Genomic DNA, 18081 nt, shown 5'->3' with positions numbered 1-18081 from the left:
TGGGCACCAGGGACCGGTTCTGTGGAGAGAGGTTTTTCCGCGGACCAGAGGGGGCATGATTTCGCATGCCACCTGCATCTCGTGAGTGGAGCTTTGCTTGTTTGCATGGAATGGTTTCTGGCATGCCATGGCCCAGTCCCAGTCCATGAATTGAGGGTTGGGGACTCCTGATCTATACTATCCATTGTAAAAAAAAAAAAAAAAAAGCTTAACAGACTAATTCACTTATTTCAGTACTCTCCTGTTTTACAGTACCTATTTTCTTTTTCAACAGACATTAAGGATTTTATACTGCCAAAGATAACTGACCAGGTTATGTCCCTGTTGAGCTTTAGAGGATGCTAACTTTGGTGTGTGTACTTGCCTTAATGTTTATTTTATGCTCCTCAAGTTTCTTCCTCACTTTTTGTTTCTCAGTTACTCTAATCTTCTTTAATCTTATCAGGAACAAATTACCTGAGTCTTGCCAGCCCAGAGAATACCAAAATTTATACTGTAGAAAGATTGCTTGTTACCACTACTAATTGTTTCTAATTGCTTCATTTTATCAAGGGGACATTTCATTCTTGAATGGAAAAAATACTTATTTTCATTTGATTGTTTATTTCAGCTTTCTGCAGCCAGGAATCCTCCAATTTGGTCATTGTGACTACAAATAACAGAAACCAAGGTTTATTTCCTCTGGATGGTAATACATCTGGAAAAGTTCATTCATAAATTGATTGAGCCAAGTTCCTTTTCAATACGAGGGCTATGTAGAAGAGCCCTTGTATATTTGAGAGAAATTGCCTGAGTGGCTATCACACATACCTAAATTTACAATCCTATGTGGAAGAAGCAAGAGAAGGATACCCCAAATCAGGAAATATAAGAAAATAATGGATGGAAGGAGAAAACGATGCCATAGTTCCCATCCTGATTTGGCGTTGCCTTATTCAGCAAAAGACTACAAAAACCTTTTATTCTGATGTATAAAATACAGGTAGTCCTCGATTTACAACAGTTCATTTAGTGACTGTTCAAAGTTACAACAGCACTGAAAAAAGTGATTTGTGTGCATTTTTCACAGTTACAACCTTTGCAGCATCCCCATGATCACATGATCAAAATTCAGATGCTTGACAACCGGTTCATATTTATGACCATTGCTATGTCCCAAGGTCATGTGTTCCCCTTTTGTGACCTTCTGACAAGCAAAGTCAATGGGGAAGCCAGATTCACTTAACCACTGGGTTACTAACTTATCAACTGCGGTGATTCACTTAACAATTATGCCAAAAAAAGGTCGCAAAATGGGGAAAAACTCATTTAACAACAGAAAATTTGGGCTCATTTGTGGTTGTGGACTGATGAGAACTACCGCTATAGTATTCATCCATCATTTGGCAACAACAACAACAAAAAAATACAGGTCTGCAGGTAAAATGCATTTGGAATGCTTCTGAGGTTTCAGATTTGCCACATGTTTGCAATTTCCATCCCTGAGCCAATGGCTTCCTTCTTGCAGTCTACTCATTTTACCTATCTCTTTGCTGACCCACACTCATCTGCAATTCCAATCGTCTTTCAAGCTGTACCCTGCATGGTGCATTGTAGCCTGGGACTCTCTAAAAGGAAAGTGGGTGAGCATTGCAGATGAATGTGATCGGAACCTCCCAGCTAAACATTTCTGCCTTTTATTGCCCTATTTTTTTTTTCCCCTGCTTGCAAATGTGGGATGCAGGTGCAAAAACATGGCTGGCTTTCCCAAAGCATTCCTTTTCCTAAGAGTGGGGGGGGGGGAAAACCCAGCGCTGAACCATATATATTTCAGGGCAGTCATCACTTAGACACAACATATGATCATCATTAATATGTTCCATTGCTGTGGTGGGAAAAATCTCTTTGTGGTAGAGCTCAATAACTTTATATTGCAAGCTCTTGGTTCACTCACAGAATTTTACAGTGGATCTTGATGACATTACATATTTGTAATTCTCCTATATTTTTCCATACTGCTTCTCTTATTGTACACTTACAGATCTGTTAAGGAGAGAATGAAAGGATAGCTTAAAATTGCCTTTCAACTAGAAATTGCCTTTCAAAAGATGGGATAATAGCACTAAGGACCTATTGATCCAGAAATATCATCGAAGACCCAGTTTTCTTGCAAATAATAGCTGGATTGCCAAAACAATTAGACATTCTCCTATATTGAGTAATACTTAACATGTATTTTTGCATATCCTTTGGCTTGGGGTTTTGTTTGGGGGGGGAATGAACATATGGGATTTATTTCCATGTAAAAATACCAACAGTGATGGTAAACATACAATCAATGGTTTGAAAGCTCAATGAAAGCAATAATGCAATGAAACTCAATGAAAGCAATCATGCAATGAAACTCAATGAAAGCAATCATACAATGAAACACAATAGTGTGGCGCATCCAAGCTACATTTTAAACTACGTCTTCAGTAAATATTGATTTTATATATAGAGAGAAGAGTTCATCATAGACCAATCTCTTTATTAGCACCAATTAAAATGCTACAATAGTGAGTATCCACCATCTTCACATTTTCATATTAATATTCCTTTGACTGATTTATTGAACTTTTGTGGCTACCTCTTTCATATAATGATAGCAACAATCAATAAAAACAGAAATAAAAAACATGTTGGGTGGAATGCATTTATTAGGCTGCTCTGATCATGAAGGCTCTTGCTTATTCTAGAAATAATTATGAAATGATATGACAGGCTAATAGCATCTTCTCCCTATCTTCACATCTGGATGTCACTGGATTGAGAGACGCTGCCATACATAATAATAAAATATACTGGGGGGGAAATGCAGTAAATGCCAGTCTTGAGGAAAATCAATGCATTACCTAATTTTAAAAAAGCACCTTCCATTATGCTTTTATAACTGAAAATTAATCCTGAGAATTCATTAGTATCACTACATTAAACAGGTTGCTGCCATTTGTTAGATTACCAAAATCTAACATGCTGGTTCCTGCCACAAAACTACAGGCAAAATCGGAACATTTATGAGGCAAGAACAAGCTCTGATTCAGAGCCACTTCTGAGCAATTTCATGGGCAGCTTGCATCAGGACGATAACATTGTGTGTATCATTCTGCTTCCCATAATGTAAAGTGTCATTTTGTAGCTAGCAAATCAGAAGGCTTGAAAGGGGAAGCTATTCATCAACGGTCAGATGTGAACAAATATTTACAAATGAATAAATGGACAGAAATAGATGTTACAACCATAGCAAAAATGGTGGCTTATCTTGTCAGAAACAGCCCATCTATGTAAACAAATCAGAAAGCATTGTAGTCATGAGCCCAGTGCTTACATTTGTTTCTTCTTCTTCTTCTTCTTCTTTTTTTTTTTGCTTTAATTTATATGCCGCCCTTCTCCGGAGACTCAGGGCGGCTTACAATGCGTTAAGCAATAGCCTTCATACTTTTGTATATTTATACAAAGTCAGTTTATTGCCCCCACAATCTGGGTCCTCAATTTACCTACCTTAGAAAGGATGGAAGGCTGAGTCAACCTTGAGCCTGGTGAGATTTGAACTTGCAGTAATTGCAAGCAGCAGATGTTAGTAACAGTGCTTTAGTCCACTGTACTATCAGGCTCTTTCCTAAAATCAGGCTTTTTCTTAAAATGGAGAAGGGAAAAACTTATTATCTAAGCCACCGATTGAGAGCCAGTTTGGTGTAGTGATTAAGGCATCAGACTAGAAACCAGGAGATCAAGAGTTCTAGGCCTGCTAGATAACCTTGGGCCAGTCATAAAGCCAGCTAGATGACCTTGGGCCAGTCACTTTCTCTCAGTCTCAGGAAGGAAGGAAGCTAGGGTAAACCACTTCTGAAAACCCTTGGCACGAAAACTGCAGGGACTTGTCCAGGCAGTCTCTATGAATTGGAACTGATTGAATGGAAGGGGAGGGGGAGGCACAGATAGGGGACCAATTCAAAAGTGAAGTCCAACATTCTTCAATTGCTAGAAAAGTATGCCAGCATAAATTCTGCTGCCCCACCAGTTCAATCCTATTCTGCCTTGGTAAGAATCCTAGTGAGTGGTGGAATCCCTAAATTTATAATGTGATGTATTGGAAAAACTCCTCCTGTTCATATCAAGGGATAGGAAGGAAGGAAGGAAGGAAGGAAGGAAGGAAGGAGGGAGGGAGGGAGGGAGGGAGGGAGAGAAGGAAGGAAGGAAGGAAGGAAAGAAAGAAAGAAAGAAAGAAAGAAAGAAAGAAAGAAAGAAAGAAAGAAAGAAAGAAAGAAAGAAAGAAAGAAAGAAAGAGAAAAGGGTTTGGATTATTTTAATGTAGGTTCAAATATGAGGAGACAAAGTTGTGGTATTTGGCAACACCAAATATTTCAGGGCTTTTAAGGTAAGAATTAGCCCTTTGAATTCTCTTTAGACCTATATGGCTTGCTCAAGATTGGAGAGGTACGTTTCTAATTACTACTTTGGTTTTGGGTTTTTTTTAACTCTTAACCGTTTTTTCTCCAATATTTTTCCCCAAAGCCTTCAGAGCCAATCCCACAGAGAACCCATTCCTGTAGTCTACACAAGCTGTAAGAACAATAGGAGTCTAATCAGTAGCAGGCAGATGCATTTGGGCAAATCAGCTACAACACAGATGTTAATTTTCCCCTCCATTAAGCACTTTGTAGACCACCAAAGATTCTCCAGACAAGGGAGCTGAGCCACTCTGAGCTGCTTCCTTGAGGCAAATCCAAATACTGATGGCTTGTATTGAATTGTTTTCTCCTCCCTATACAAGCACAATAATATCCTAGCACCCTCTCTAACATCACTAAGCCCTTTCCAAGTTCTTCCTGTATCTTCCTCAGCTACTATTTTAAAGCTGGGGTGACAACTAGAAATTGGCATGAAATCTGAATAGTTGCTGAGAGACTTGTGAGTGCATAGCAGCTGTATATTTTCACACTGTCGCCTCAGAGACATTATATTCAATCCATTTCTCTAACAGAAAAGATCTAACACTGAACCATTTTCACATCTGCCATTTCTTGGCTGTCTTCATTGCTTGAAGGTTTAGATGGGAAAAGCAAAACAATGGCTAATCTAAGAACTAAAAAGTCATGTTTTGAAAAACTCCTCTACGGGGTTAACAGCTCCTCTTTTCCATTTTGCCACATACGTAAACAACCTCCTGAGATGGCTGCTTCCTACCTCTGTCTTGCATGATTCACACAAGTTAGTCATACCCTGAAGCTACGTAGCCTACAGTGCAGATCCAATAAGGTGTTGGTTCCTTCACATCTGTTCACCTGCTCCAAATGAATGTAACCAAATTGCTGTATGGCACTATTTTTTTAAAATAAACAAATTAACAAATTGAGGAAAAAATTGCCAGCTTTGCCTGTAACCATCTTTTCCTTTGGTTTTTAGTCATAATTCTACAGGGCACCTGACACCTTAAATACCCATGCAGCAGCATCTAGGTCAGTGGTGGGTTTTTAAAATTTTTTACTACAGGTTCTGTGGGTGTGGCTTGGTGGGCGTGGCATGGCTTGGTGGGTGTGGCAGGGGAAGGATACTGTAAAATCTCCATTCCCACCCCAATCCAGGGGAAGGTTACTGCAAAATCCCCATTTCCTCCCGATCAGCTGGGATTTGGGAGGCAGAGAATAGATGGGGGCGGGGCCAGTCAGAATTTTTACTACCAATTCTCCGAACTACTCAAAATTTCCACTACCAGTTCTCCAGAACTGGTCAGGACCTGCTGAAACCCACCTCTGATCTAGGTCCATATTATCGTTCTCCAAATCCTGCAGGTCATGTGCCCAACACTGGTATGCCATGATAAACAGTGCATTTTTAATTTTTTGTCTGTTACATTCATAGAGAATTCAGTACACAGTACACACACACACATATAGTCTAGTAGACAAGACCCATTTATGTCTTCATTGATCTTGAACCAAATCACATTAATTAATTCTGCAGAATAAATGCTTGGTTATGGAAGTTTTACTGATAGTTTTTTAAATTGTAAAAGAATTTGAGTTTCTTTACATCTATATGAATAAAACTTCAGTCAATCATGCAACCTTTGGAGAATAATCTCTGCTACTTTGATTTGACTTCCTTGTTCAGTACCTAGAAAGAAAATGTTCACTGACACCTCTGAGCACAACCTTTTCTCACATCTAATCTTTTTCTTTTTTCTTTCTTTTTCAATCCAAGGGATGTTTCCCTACTTGCATCTCACCACAGCGCCAACATGCCCTGGGTCATCTTTTCTTATGCTCTGTTACAGAGATGTTGCTTTCATTTCCTTTATCTTGTCCCTAGCAAATTTCCCACAGCTCTGGTTTTTGGGGGGTTTTTTTGCTGGCTAAAGGATAGGTGAAGATTGCTTCAACACCATCAGCGGAAAAAGGCCAAATAATATCATAGTTATTACATGGGTGTCTGATTGGCAAACCCAAATTTCACCTTGAGTAAAGCAACTGTACTTTATTTAAAAGCAAAAAATGGGACTGAAGTTGAGATCCTATTCAGATGTGGTTTGCAAAGTCATTGCTTAAATATAGCAAGCATTTGTCTCAAGTACATTGTGTCAGAGCCTAGGAGTCGGTTTTGCTTTACCATTGTTTGAGGTGGGATCTAGCTTAATGACTTTCCAGGAATGCATAGTTCTAGACATCCTCAGTCAACCTGTAAGGATTGGACAAAGGAGCTGCATCTTGTTCCTGCAGTGTTTCAAGTAATATTAAGGATATGCAGGGAAAGTGCTTCAGTTATAGCATGGGCACGTGCACCACACTTTGTCTATCAGTGACATCTTAAAAGAAGTGTTTGATTTCAGGAGGCATTCAAAAGACAACAACAGGGTAGTACAGTGATGGCTAACCTTTTTGCCATCGCATGCCAAAAGCGTGGGAGCAGGGGGGGGTTGCGCGCATGTGTGCCCACACCATGATTCAATGCCCCCCCCCACACTCCGCACCCCCACGCATGTGCACGCAACCTCCCTGCGCTACCCCCGCTTTTGGCACGTGATGGCAAAAAGGTTAACGGTGGGCCCGGTAGGCCCATTTTTTTGCCCTCCCCAGGCCCCAGAGGCTTTCTTGGAGCCTGGGGAGGGTGAAAACAGCCTTCCCCACCTCCTGAGAGGCCCTCCGTTTCCTGACTTCCAGTGGGCCCAGAAGGCCCAAAAATCAGCTGGCCGGTGCGCACATGCGCGCTGGAACTGAGTTAGGGCAACGCTCACGTGCCCACAGATATGGCTCTGCGTGCCACCTGTGGCACCCGTGCCATAGGTTCGCCATCACAGGGGTAGTAGAAGATACTTGCACCAACGTATTACCTTTTTAACACCTCCAGGATTCAGTGTGTATTTTCTTGGGCTGCACATCAATTATGTGAGACCAGGAAAAAGTGCAGCTTTTTCAAGGAGACAATAGCAAATCTGAAGCACTTTCTCCAAACTGCAGCCATATACTGCATGCCATAGGAACATCTTGGAGTTAAATCTGTGTGGCATAGCTGCCAGTAACCATAATTCTTCACTTTATATAAAAGTTTACTATTCTTATTCTAAGAGAAGGAAACTATAAGCTTTCTCTCCATTGTCTTTTAACTTCAGTTGTAGGTGCCCATTTTACAGTAATTACATTATATTTAAATATATATTTAAATATAATGTAAGGATTACATTATATTTAAGCAAGGATTACACCTATAAGCACACAATTCATATATTCAATTTAAAGTAAATCACAAATAATATCCAGGAATATATAGAGGCATTACTAGCAACAAGAGAATCAACAGAGCAAAACATTTAAAGTGATTAAGTGGACGTTACTACATGGGCAAATAATAATTCTTAAAACACATGCAGCGTTACTGTGATAAATGTCTGACTCACAATTTTATGTTCTGAATTCATTCTAACACATTCTGCCTATAAGGCAAGAGATTTTTCAAGAAAATGCCATGCTATATTATCAGAATTATATGAGCAATACATTATTGGATACTTCACTGCATATTGTGATGCATTAAAATTATTACCCTCCTTTCTAAAAAACTGTTGGAGGTAGCATTTAGACCAAATCCTATTGAAATTAATGGGACTTAAGTAAGTAATCATAACTGTCTCATTAGCTCCAGTGTTACTTCTGATGAGTAACTTGGCCTGAATGCTACCCCGCAATAAATAATACTAAGATTAGAGTCAACGTTTCAAAGAACAGCAGAGTGAAGACTAAAATACAAGCCTTTGAAATGAATTAAAGATGTTTTTTCCCACAATGGTTGCATTTGCACCAGGCAAAAAAAGGGAACAAATAGCAGACCATATTAACTTGTGGGGGGGGGGAAGGCACTACATTTTAATTCTACATTAATTAACTCCTTGCCATCTCCAGAAAATAAACTGAAGCAAGGAAGCTGGGGGGAAATCGGCAAGGTTTTATAATGAGTCATTTTGCAATTTTTCTAAATACAAAAATTCTGCTTCTTTTAGATGTCAGCTATAGCTGAACATAAACAGAGGTCCAGATTTTTTTAAGCCCAAATCCAGTGATCCTAGTATAAATGCCTATTGGGGCTGGATTGCCAATCTAAGCCACGTGGCCATCTCCCGTCACCCTGAGTATATTTTGTGCCCTTGCTCATGCTCTCATGTTGTGTTATGTCACTGTTCAGTCATGGAGCTCACTGTGCAACTTTGGGTCAATAACAATCTCTTAGTCCAACCTAGCTATTCTGTCTACAGTTGTAGGGCTAAAATGGGGGATCTGTACAGACTTTACCTTTCAGAGAAAGTCAAACATAAATGAAATAACAAATAACTGATTGAGGGATACATTGTGATAACCAGGATGATAGGAAATCATAATATGAAATGAATACCAAAAGGCAAAAAGATATGACACTGGAAGATGAGCCCCTCAGGTCGAAAGGTGTCCAATAAATGAACTCCAGAGGATGGTAGAGGACCAGAAGGCCTGGAGGAATGTTGTCCATGGGGTCGTGATGGGTCGGAAACAACTTCACAACTAACAACAACAAATAAGACTGACTGACTGACTGACTGACTGACTGACTGACTGACTGACTGACTGACTGACCAGCATGACAAAGTAGCAAAACTGGTGCACTGGAACATCTGCAAGACACACCATTTGCCTGCAAGCAAGAATTGGTGGGACCACAAAATTGACAAAAGTGGTAGAAAATGAAGAAACTAAAGTGTTCTGGGACCTTAAAATTCAAACATAAAAGCATCTGTCATGTAACACCCCAGACTTAACAATTGTTGATAAGAAAGCTAAAAAAGGCTAGATAGTGGATATACAGTAGCAATATCTGGAGACAGCAGAATAAAGACAAAGAACTGGAAAAGATCACAAAACACAAAGACCTTCATATAGAAACAGAAAAACTGTAGCAAAAGAAAATAAAGACAGTGCCAATAATAATAGGCTCCTTGGGTACAATCTCAAAACATCTGAAGCATCACTTGAACACTACTAGCATTGACAAAATTATCATCAGTCAATTAGCCTTTAACACCATCATACAATAACATCTGCCTTGGAAAGGACTCAATAGGACATCAGTCATGCAAAATTCTAGGTAAATAGCAGAGAATCTGGAAGCCTAGACCTGTCCTTTAGATACTTCCTGTTTGGTTTCCGGGTTGAAACTTCACCATCCACAAGGGAGAAGAGCATTTTTGAAGCTTCTGCTATCCTCCAATCAGAATACATGGCCACTATTTTAAAAAGCTACTGATCAGACTTATATTCTATAATTATACATAGATCTATTCAAGTACACCAATCAGTTTCACTGTATAGAAAAGGGCTTAGATACAAGGGAAAGAAAATTGGCATTTGGATCACCGCACTTATCTAAATGAGTGTTCCTAAAATAATTTGGAGATACTTTCTGGAGAAAAATCGTTTGATATGAATCAGAGGTAGAAATACATTTCTCCGAAAAATTGTAACTATGTAACTACATACGTCTGGATCACAACTGGTTCAAGATAAGCTTCTTATACAAATGATATTCAACCTCAAGAAGAAGGTAGATAATGGAATTATTGAAAAGTCAACTACTCATCAGAAGGATGACAGAAAAATCAGGCAAGGTCCTAATATATGGGTAAGAGGCAAATGGACTTGTTACAATCACTGCTTTTAATTTATCAAAGCAAAGCTGTCACAAGTCAGACACTGACAAATGTGTATCTAATGCATATAAATGAGCCAATTATCACTAATGGTTGGACAGTTCAGTGCTGTATAGACTTCATTTTTATTACATTTTCTTTTTAAGAAATGAATTTTTAAGTGGAAACCAAACCATCTATAAACAATGATTGACAACCTAAACAGTTGTGTTTTATCATAAACATTTTCTTCAGAGAACCTAAATGCTAAAATAGTCTGAATAATTCTGAAATATAGCTCTGCCATGATTGATCGTCACAGCACTGTCAGCAGGATTCTTCAAAAAAAAAATTTTTTTTTCCAGTTCCTAGAGGAGAGCTTGAGCTTCAGGGTAACATTCTGTATCCCCCCCACAAATCAATCCCATGCATATCAGATTTAGACCACTGAATAGGGTAGTTGCATTTTTAAAATTCAATCTGTAAAGGTATCATATACATATATGCATATGCATACACATGGCGTATCAATAAGAGCATTGAAGATTTTTAAGCTGTACAACTTGATTGTATCGTATATGTTTCCTCAGATTGTAAATAAAAAAATTGACCAGTTTCAACAATTAAGAGCATGAACATTTATTATATTGTTCAGCAGACATTTTTAAGATTTATGAAGCTTATAGGTTTTGTTTCATTTAGCCATTTGGTTCTGACTTAGATTGAGTATGAACTCAGTCACTATGGTTTTCAATCCATGGTTTATTTTATACGGTTGTGTGTAAACCAGGCATTATGACCTGTTCAATCAACCAACTAATAATTTGTATGAACCCAGTCTGTTACTGGATGTTTAGAGTTGAAGAAGAGCTGAAGAAGCTTCTTGGATGAGAAGTGAAACGTCTTCAAAGAAAAACCAGAAAGTCTAGTTGCCTCTTGAAAAAGCACCTTTGGGATAACCATGACCTGGATGACTGAGAATCTCCACAGACATTTATCAATATAAATTAATATTTATTCACATCACTGAAAAATTATGATAATGCCTCTTCCCAATCTAGTTCATTCAGCACATTCTAGTGAAAAAATATGAGCTGGAGTCAAATCCCTGCTGCCAATGTAAAGCTCACTAAATGTACTTTGAGAGTCATTCTCATTCATGTCTCTAAGAATCATCTGAAGGAAACACATGCATGCAGCAAGCAGATTTTAAGGTGCTTGTGTGAAGTTGGCAAATTTAATTCTTGGTAATAGAGTTCCAATCATTAGTTGAACCTTTCCTCTCAAGAGATCTTTACACCTTGGTCGTAATTTAGCAAAGCAGAATCACTGCGGGTGATTCCATTTGGTGGGAAGGTAAGAGGCAATGTGATATAATAATTAAGATCATGAATTAGATGCAGAAAAAGCCAAGAAAATCAAACCTTCATCCACAGAAACTCCCCAAATGAGATGTTGGCCTAGTTAATCTCTCCCAGCTCAACCTCACTTATTAAGGTTGTTGCTATAAGGGGGAAAAAGGAAAAATAATTCTGTATTTCACCTTGAATTCCCGAACCAAAAGTCAGATACAGATAAAATTTACAATAAAGTAAATATGCTATCAAATAAATATGAATAATAATAGTTAAGATCTGTACCTATCAATAGTCAAAATACTTTTTTCAAACGTAATATAAAAGGAAAAAAATGGCTTTTGTTCCCTACATGTATGCTCATTTCCAAAGTTTTCCACAGATCAGTTCACAATGCCTTTAAAAATAAGCCTTTCAGCACAAAAAAAAAATAGTATTACTTACTGAGAAATGAAGTGGTTGAATCCTCTGGACCAATTTTCTGGTTGGAACAGCGTTGGAGGGGGATTCCTGAAAAATATGCAGGCACTTTGTATGAACAGCTGAAAGAGCCAAACCAATTGTTCAACACTAAAATCTGTTGTTGATGTTATCCAGAAAGAATCATTTCCATAATGTTTTAAATGTGGAAGATATCCATGGATCATTCCTATTTATTATCTGATAAATGATATTGCTTGTCTTGGCCATCCATGTTCTTCCAAACAGTTTAAGGAAATTTAGACACGGGTTCAGGATTGTAGCTGAACAACTGGGCCCTAAATATTTACTTAGTCTGATGAAAGAAGTCTTCCTACACCATTTCTACAGGCAAAGGTTTCTTCTAGATGATCATTCACGACAAACTGAAAAGATGTAACTAGCCATAAATATGCCTAAAACACTTTCAGAGCTACTCCCCTCACAGAAAAGTCTGCTATGTACATCTCACATTGAGTTCTGAGTGTGTGTACTTGTTAAAAATAATGTAAATAACAGCAACAACAATGTTATATGTGCCTAATAAATTAGAGCAATGGAAATGAAAAAAGAACAACTGGTTTTTCCATTTTCCCCCTATGCCTCTGCCTGGGTTGTGTGCATGCGTTGAAAACTGAGCAAAACACGGCTAAGAAATAATAGCTCTATAATGAATGGCTCACTTTCATCTGCATCTATCTGAAAACCATTTCTGCTATCTCATTTTCTGCAGATTGTCATGTTATCTGAGCCAAATGTATTATTACTTTTCTCTTTTCATATAGTACTGGTTCAAAATGAGCAGGGAAAATCCAAAATACTTGCCGGATATGCATCATTTATCACATTTACTATTAGGAAGCAATGTGATGGGTTATATTCAGTGACATTAATGCTTAGGCTCATGTTCCATTAAATAGGTTCTATCACCACCTGCATCAGAGCCTCAGATGCAAGATATACAAATCCCATCTGCGAAGATGAATTGAGGCAATAGCTACTTGCATCTGCTTTTTAAAAAAAAAGTCTGTACAAGTCCAATAATTGGTTAGGAAAGCAACTAACTAAGCACACTAACGAAGTCTTCAGGAGACAATCAGAAACTTTATATGAGCAAAAGTCCATTGGTTCTTTTGGCCATATGATCCTTGGTGAGAATAAAACTACAATGCCCCCCAACCCCCGTAGAAATCCTCTATAGATCAATAGCTTTCTTTCTTGGTAAGCAATCAGAGTAGCTTAACCTGCAGAGGCCACGTTGGATTCACTCCTCGTGGTTATGCTAATGTGCCACCTTCACTCCTGAGCCCACAGAAAAGTATGCCAATACAAATTGCCCTGCACCAGCAGCCAAATTCTAATCTGCCTTAGGAACAATGCCAATGAGTGGTGTTGTCCTTAAGACATTTTATGTTAATTTTTTTTAAAAAAAAATACTCTTTGGATTTGTCTCCCAAATATCACCTACAATTGGGAAAACCAGCAATTGTTCTTGTTAACGTATAGTGGAGCAGAATAAGATTATTTTAAATAGGTGCATTAGACATTTTTCAACTTACCTGAGTGATGGGCCATCATAACGGAGCATCTATACACAGAGAGCCTGTCAGCTAGAGCACAACTCTAGCAATCTTCAGAAACAGTGCTAGATTTATATATTCATAATCTAGTGGTGTTTCTGGAAGAGCTCCAAGCCTATGCCCCAAATATAGCTGATAGGTTCCATGTACAACCAGGAGGGTTTCCCCATCTTGCTTCATGCGCCAGGCTTTGCATGAACATAGCTACATGCTGTTATTAATTAACGTAGCCCAATTTATTCAGGCTTTCATGTGCACTTACAAAAATGGAACCAGTTCTTTAAGAGTCACTTAGCCTTTAATAATTTAATTTCTTAAAGTTGCAGCATGTTTTTAGGCACACCTATCACTTAACTTGATGGTTTTCACAACTGATGACAGAAATCCCCTACTTTTAATTGGGATTACAAAATCTGGTCTGCAAATTTTGGATTACCATTAGATGGCAGCAAAGGCAGAGGAAGAAGTCAAATGCTTTACTGCCATCTGGTGGCCGTCTAAATTTTTGTTTCTGAGATCTGATTTATTTCTTTTTCAGTCCTAAATCTCCATGTATTTATTGTGAACAAAGTTTCCTAAACTTTCATAAATATTGTTTTTGGGGAGGGTATCATGAGACTATATTGATATTTTTGTATTGATTCCCTACAGAGAGAGCAACAAAAGAGCATATGGCTTAGGGAGTCCACAGAGCCATCTACACATGGGCAAAAATACTGCTGAAAAAAAGGCCTGTTTTTTTGGGTTTTAGGGTTTTTTTGTCCTCCCCAGAACTGTAGAGGGTAGTACATCAAGTCTGGTCAAGGCAAAAGCCCAATGAAATTTCAGAGTTATAATTGAAGAGAGGTAAGGCCCATGCACATTAGGAAGGATCCACAAACTATAGGATTAGATACCAAGCTTAAACTAATTTTAAAAATCAATAAACTGGATATATTGTTTAAATTGATTCCTGGCATTTTCAAACCCTAATGGAGACAGGCTTTTCCAAAAGACAGTCCTGAGGATTGGAGTTTTCCATTACCTTTTGTTAACCAGATTGATTTATAATGGCCTCTGAGAACCAGTGGAGGAGAAAAAAAAATCAATTTCAACCAGAAATTAAGGAGATAGAACCAGGCTCTGGTACCCACAGAAACCATACCTGTCTCTAACTGAAATACATATGGTAATACCAATCTTGATCTTTGAAACTGAACAATTAATGCTTGAATTTGCTTTTTACTTTGTCTCTTCCAAGCCCTTTTCCTTCTGCACCATGGCAATGCTAAATATTTTACTTAAGAGAGTTCCTCACCTGTCATGCAGTTTTTTTCCCTGTGTGTGTGAAATAAATTAAATCCTACAGAACTAACAGCAACGGCAATTAATTTTATTGTGAATATTGAATAAATATAGGAAATAGATATAAGTGCTGTTGACCTAGTATGTCACTTCTGATTGCTTGTAGTTTTGTATGATTACATTTCACCAAACTATTCTCTTCTGGTTTGATACAATTAATTGTGCTTTTTTATATTTGTACTAATGCTTTAGGCTCTAAATAATATTAAAATTATTATAATCTCAACCTTATTTCTCCCACTCTTTCTGCTAATGTTCACGGTGGCATGTAGCTACTAAGAGCAATCTATACTCCTTGCTACCCGAAATCATGTTCTGAAAATTCTACCAAAGCTTTTCTTCATAATATTTCCAGTCAAGGGCAAAGATGTGGTAAAATGTTCTCTCTCATAACTTGGATACATTCAATAGATGTCTGGCTCTGGGCATGGTTGCATGCAATCAAGGGAAAGGAGCACAGGATATCAGAGGTCAAATCCCTGCCCATTGTGTTGTGGTTGGTTTCAGAACTTCTCCTTCTCTAAAAGTTTATTTTCAAGCCCTTCTTCCTTATAACCTTCCATTCCTTAATAGACTTCCACAGGTTCAAGAGAAAACCAATGCGTTGTGCTATCCAGAAATCATTATTTTATTTTATTTTGATCTTTCAATTAGTGGAGAATTGTGATTTCCCATATAACAAGCACATGAGAATTATGAGCATTGTGGAACCAATGTGGGGTGAGCAGTAAAAGCAGAAAAGCTATAAGATAACAATGTTTAGGGACACCAAAAATTCTGCACAGAGACACCACGGTGGCACAGTGGTTAGAGTGCAGTACTGCGTGCTACTTCTGCTGCCTACCAGCTGCCTGCAATTTGGCAGTTCAAATCTCACCAGGCTCAAGGTTGACTCAGCCTTCCATCCTTCCAAGGTGGGTAAAATGAGGACCCAGATTGTTGGGAGCAACATTTTGACTCTGTAAACCATTTAGAGAAGGCTGTAAAGCACTGTGAAGCGGCATATAAGTCTAAGGGCTGTTGCTATTTTCTTGTTGTTTTAAGTATGAAATCAGGGCTGCCATCCACATAGTATTCAGTCACTAGTTAGGTTTAATATTATATACTATATATGACTATGAATGGTGAATGCAAATATATTTTTTTAAAAACTAAGTTATCCATAGATACTCAAGCTTCCATCTTTCTCCTCAACAGGAAGAAAAGAAATAGGATCTTTGGGTATAATGAACCAGAAATATTTTAATCTATTAAATTTTACCTATTTTTTGTCATTGAGCTGTTTCGAAAGACACAGCTGGGAGGACCAAATGGATCGTTCTTTCCACCATCAAGGCTAGTTCTACAGTTCACTGGACACCATTTGTCCTTTACATTAAGCTGTGCGCCTGATTACAGGTCACAGTTAATAGATTTACAGTTGGCAAATGCGGTAATGAGAATCATTGCACTGAACAGTTTTCCAAATATCTTAAAAGGTTGGATAGATAAAAACATGATTTCATTAATACAGAAACATCAATTGTTGAGATAAGAGGCCAAACAAAGAAGCCAGACTTCTAAATGCAGAGATCCATTATTGGAGAAAAACCATGATGTTTCCACAGGGAGAAAATTAACTGCATTGAGTATCAACACCTGCTACTAGAAACTGATCCAACCAACAACTGATTTAAATAAGCAGAAGAGCCGGAGAGAGGTTTGCCGTGAATTTGGATGCATGATTTTGGAATAAAATCATTAGAGATGTTTCAAATATCAACAATTACTGGATTTTAAAATATATTTTGCTAGAATGTAAGGATTTATATTTTATTTTTAATGTTAAATAATGCATCTTTAAACATAAAGGAAAAAGAAGACTACATGTATATAATGACACAATGGCTTTCATGCCCATAATGCTCACCTCAATGCTTACACATAAGTGTTGTTTTAACTCTTGATGGCTAGTGAGTAACAAATAACTGTTGGGTTAATGGTCTATGCTATCTATAATCTTATCTCCAGCGCTGTTCAAAGGTAAGCAACAATAGAATCAGGATTATTAGATATCAAATGAATACTTTTCTCAGGAATTAAATCAATTTTACTTATTGAGGTGGGGGTGAAAGGAGGGGAATACAGATTGCTTATACAGATGCAGATTACATGCGAGATAGATTACCAGGACCTTATTAAGAAACAATTGTGAAGTTTTAAAAACCTATTTTATTTGTTGAGTTCTTCTGAGATGCCTGGAACCTTTTGATATCTCTCCTCCAGCTCACAGATCAAACAACTGAAACACATTATTAATAAAATACAGCCCAGTCTGGGAAATGCACTTTCACTGCACTTTCCCAGATACCAGTGGGCAGGCCCATACATACATACAGTCAACCATCCAATATGACACAGATGCTCACAAGCAGCAAGAAACAATGGAACAATGGTGTTAATATGGGAACCAGACCCTGCAGCAACCTGGAAATCTTCTTTGCTCCCACATCACATCACAAAAGATCTTATGCCACCAGACTTGAAATTCTGGGCCTAGAAAATTTAGAACTACGCCGCCTTCGGTATGACCTAAGCGTAGCTCATAAAATTATCTGCTACAATGTCCTACCCAGGGGTGAAATCTAAATTTTTTTGCTACCGGTTCTGTGGGCGTGGCTTAATTAACGGGCGAGGTGACTGGGTAGGCGTGGCCAAGTCAACGTCACTTCTTTGCCCTTTTTTAACCTACAAAACACAACACAATACAACTGGCTCACCCACAATGTAAAAGCAGCTGTGCTAGACCCAAAATGGCCCCTGCAACAAGCAGGAACCTCACACAGCCACAAAAAGCCCCCAAAAAACCAACTTTCACACTTTACACACACAAAATTCCACATACAGCTTTGTGAGATTTTGTGTGTTTGTGTAGTTAGAGTGAAACACTACAGAAATACACTAAATCTCAGAAAGCTGCACAAATATTATTTTATTTTATTTTATTTTTATATAAAAGCAGCTAAATTTAAAACTTCCTAAATGGCTAGGTCTAAAAAAACAACAACTAAAAAAAAAACCCAATTAACTATTTTTTTTAAAGCTCCCAAAGGGGAAAAAAACTTACCCAATAAGTTAAAAGAAAAAAAAGGCTCTGATGATCGCGCGGCTCAGCTGGGCACGGGGGGCAGGGGCA

The 18081-nt window shown here is 38.1% G+C and overlaps 1 protein-coding gene across 1 annotated transcript in view; it reads right to left on the bottom strand.

Annotated features, from left to right (window-relative positions):
- The window catches only part of MYO3B (myosin IIIB), a 252059-nt gene that overhangs the window by 188345 nt on the left and 45633 nt on the right, over positions 1-18081 (bottom strand). The window contains exon 7 of the mRNA XM_087882018.1: positions 11968-12033. Within this exon, the coding sequence (XP_087738144.1) occupies positions 11968-12033 (66 nt within the window). The remainder of the gene's footprint in view (positions 1-11967; positions 12034-18081) is intronic.

This window comes from Pantherophis guttatus, chromosome 1 (genome assembly GCF_059756535.1).
Source record: "Pantherophis guttatus breed Tessera chromosome 1, ASM5975653v1, whole genome shotgun sequence".
Taxonomy (NCBI): domain Eukaryota; kingdom Metazoa; phylum Chordata; class Lepidosauria; order Squamata; family Colubridae; genus Pantherophis; species Pantherophis guttatus.
The sequence above is the reverse complement of the archived record's forward strand: the minus strand, read 5'-3'. Positions and strand labels throughout refer to the sequence as shown.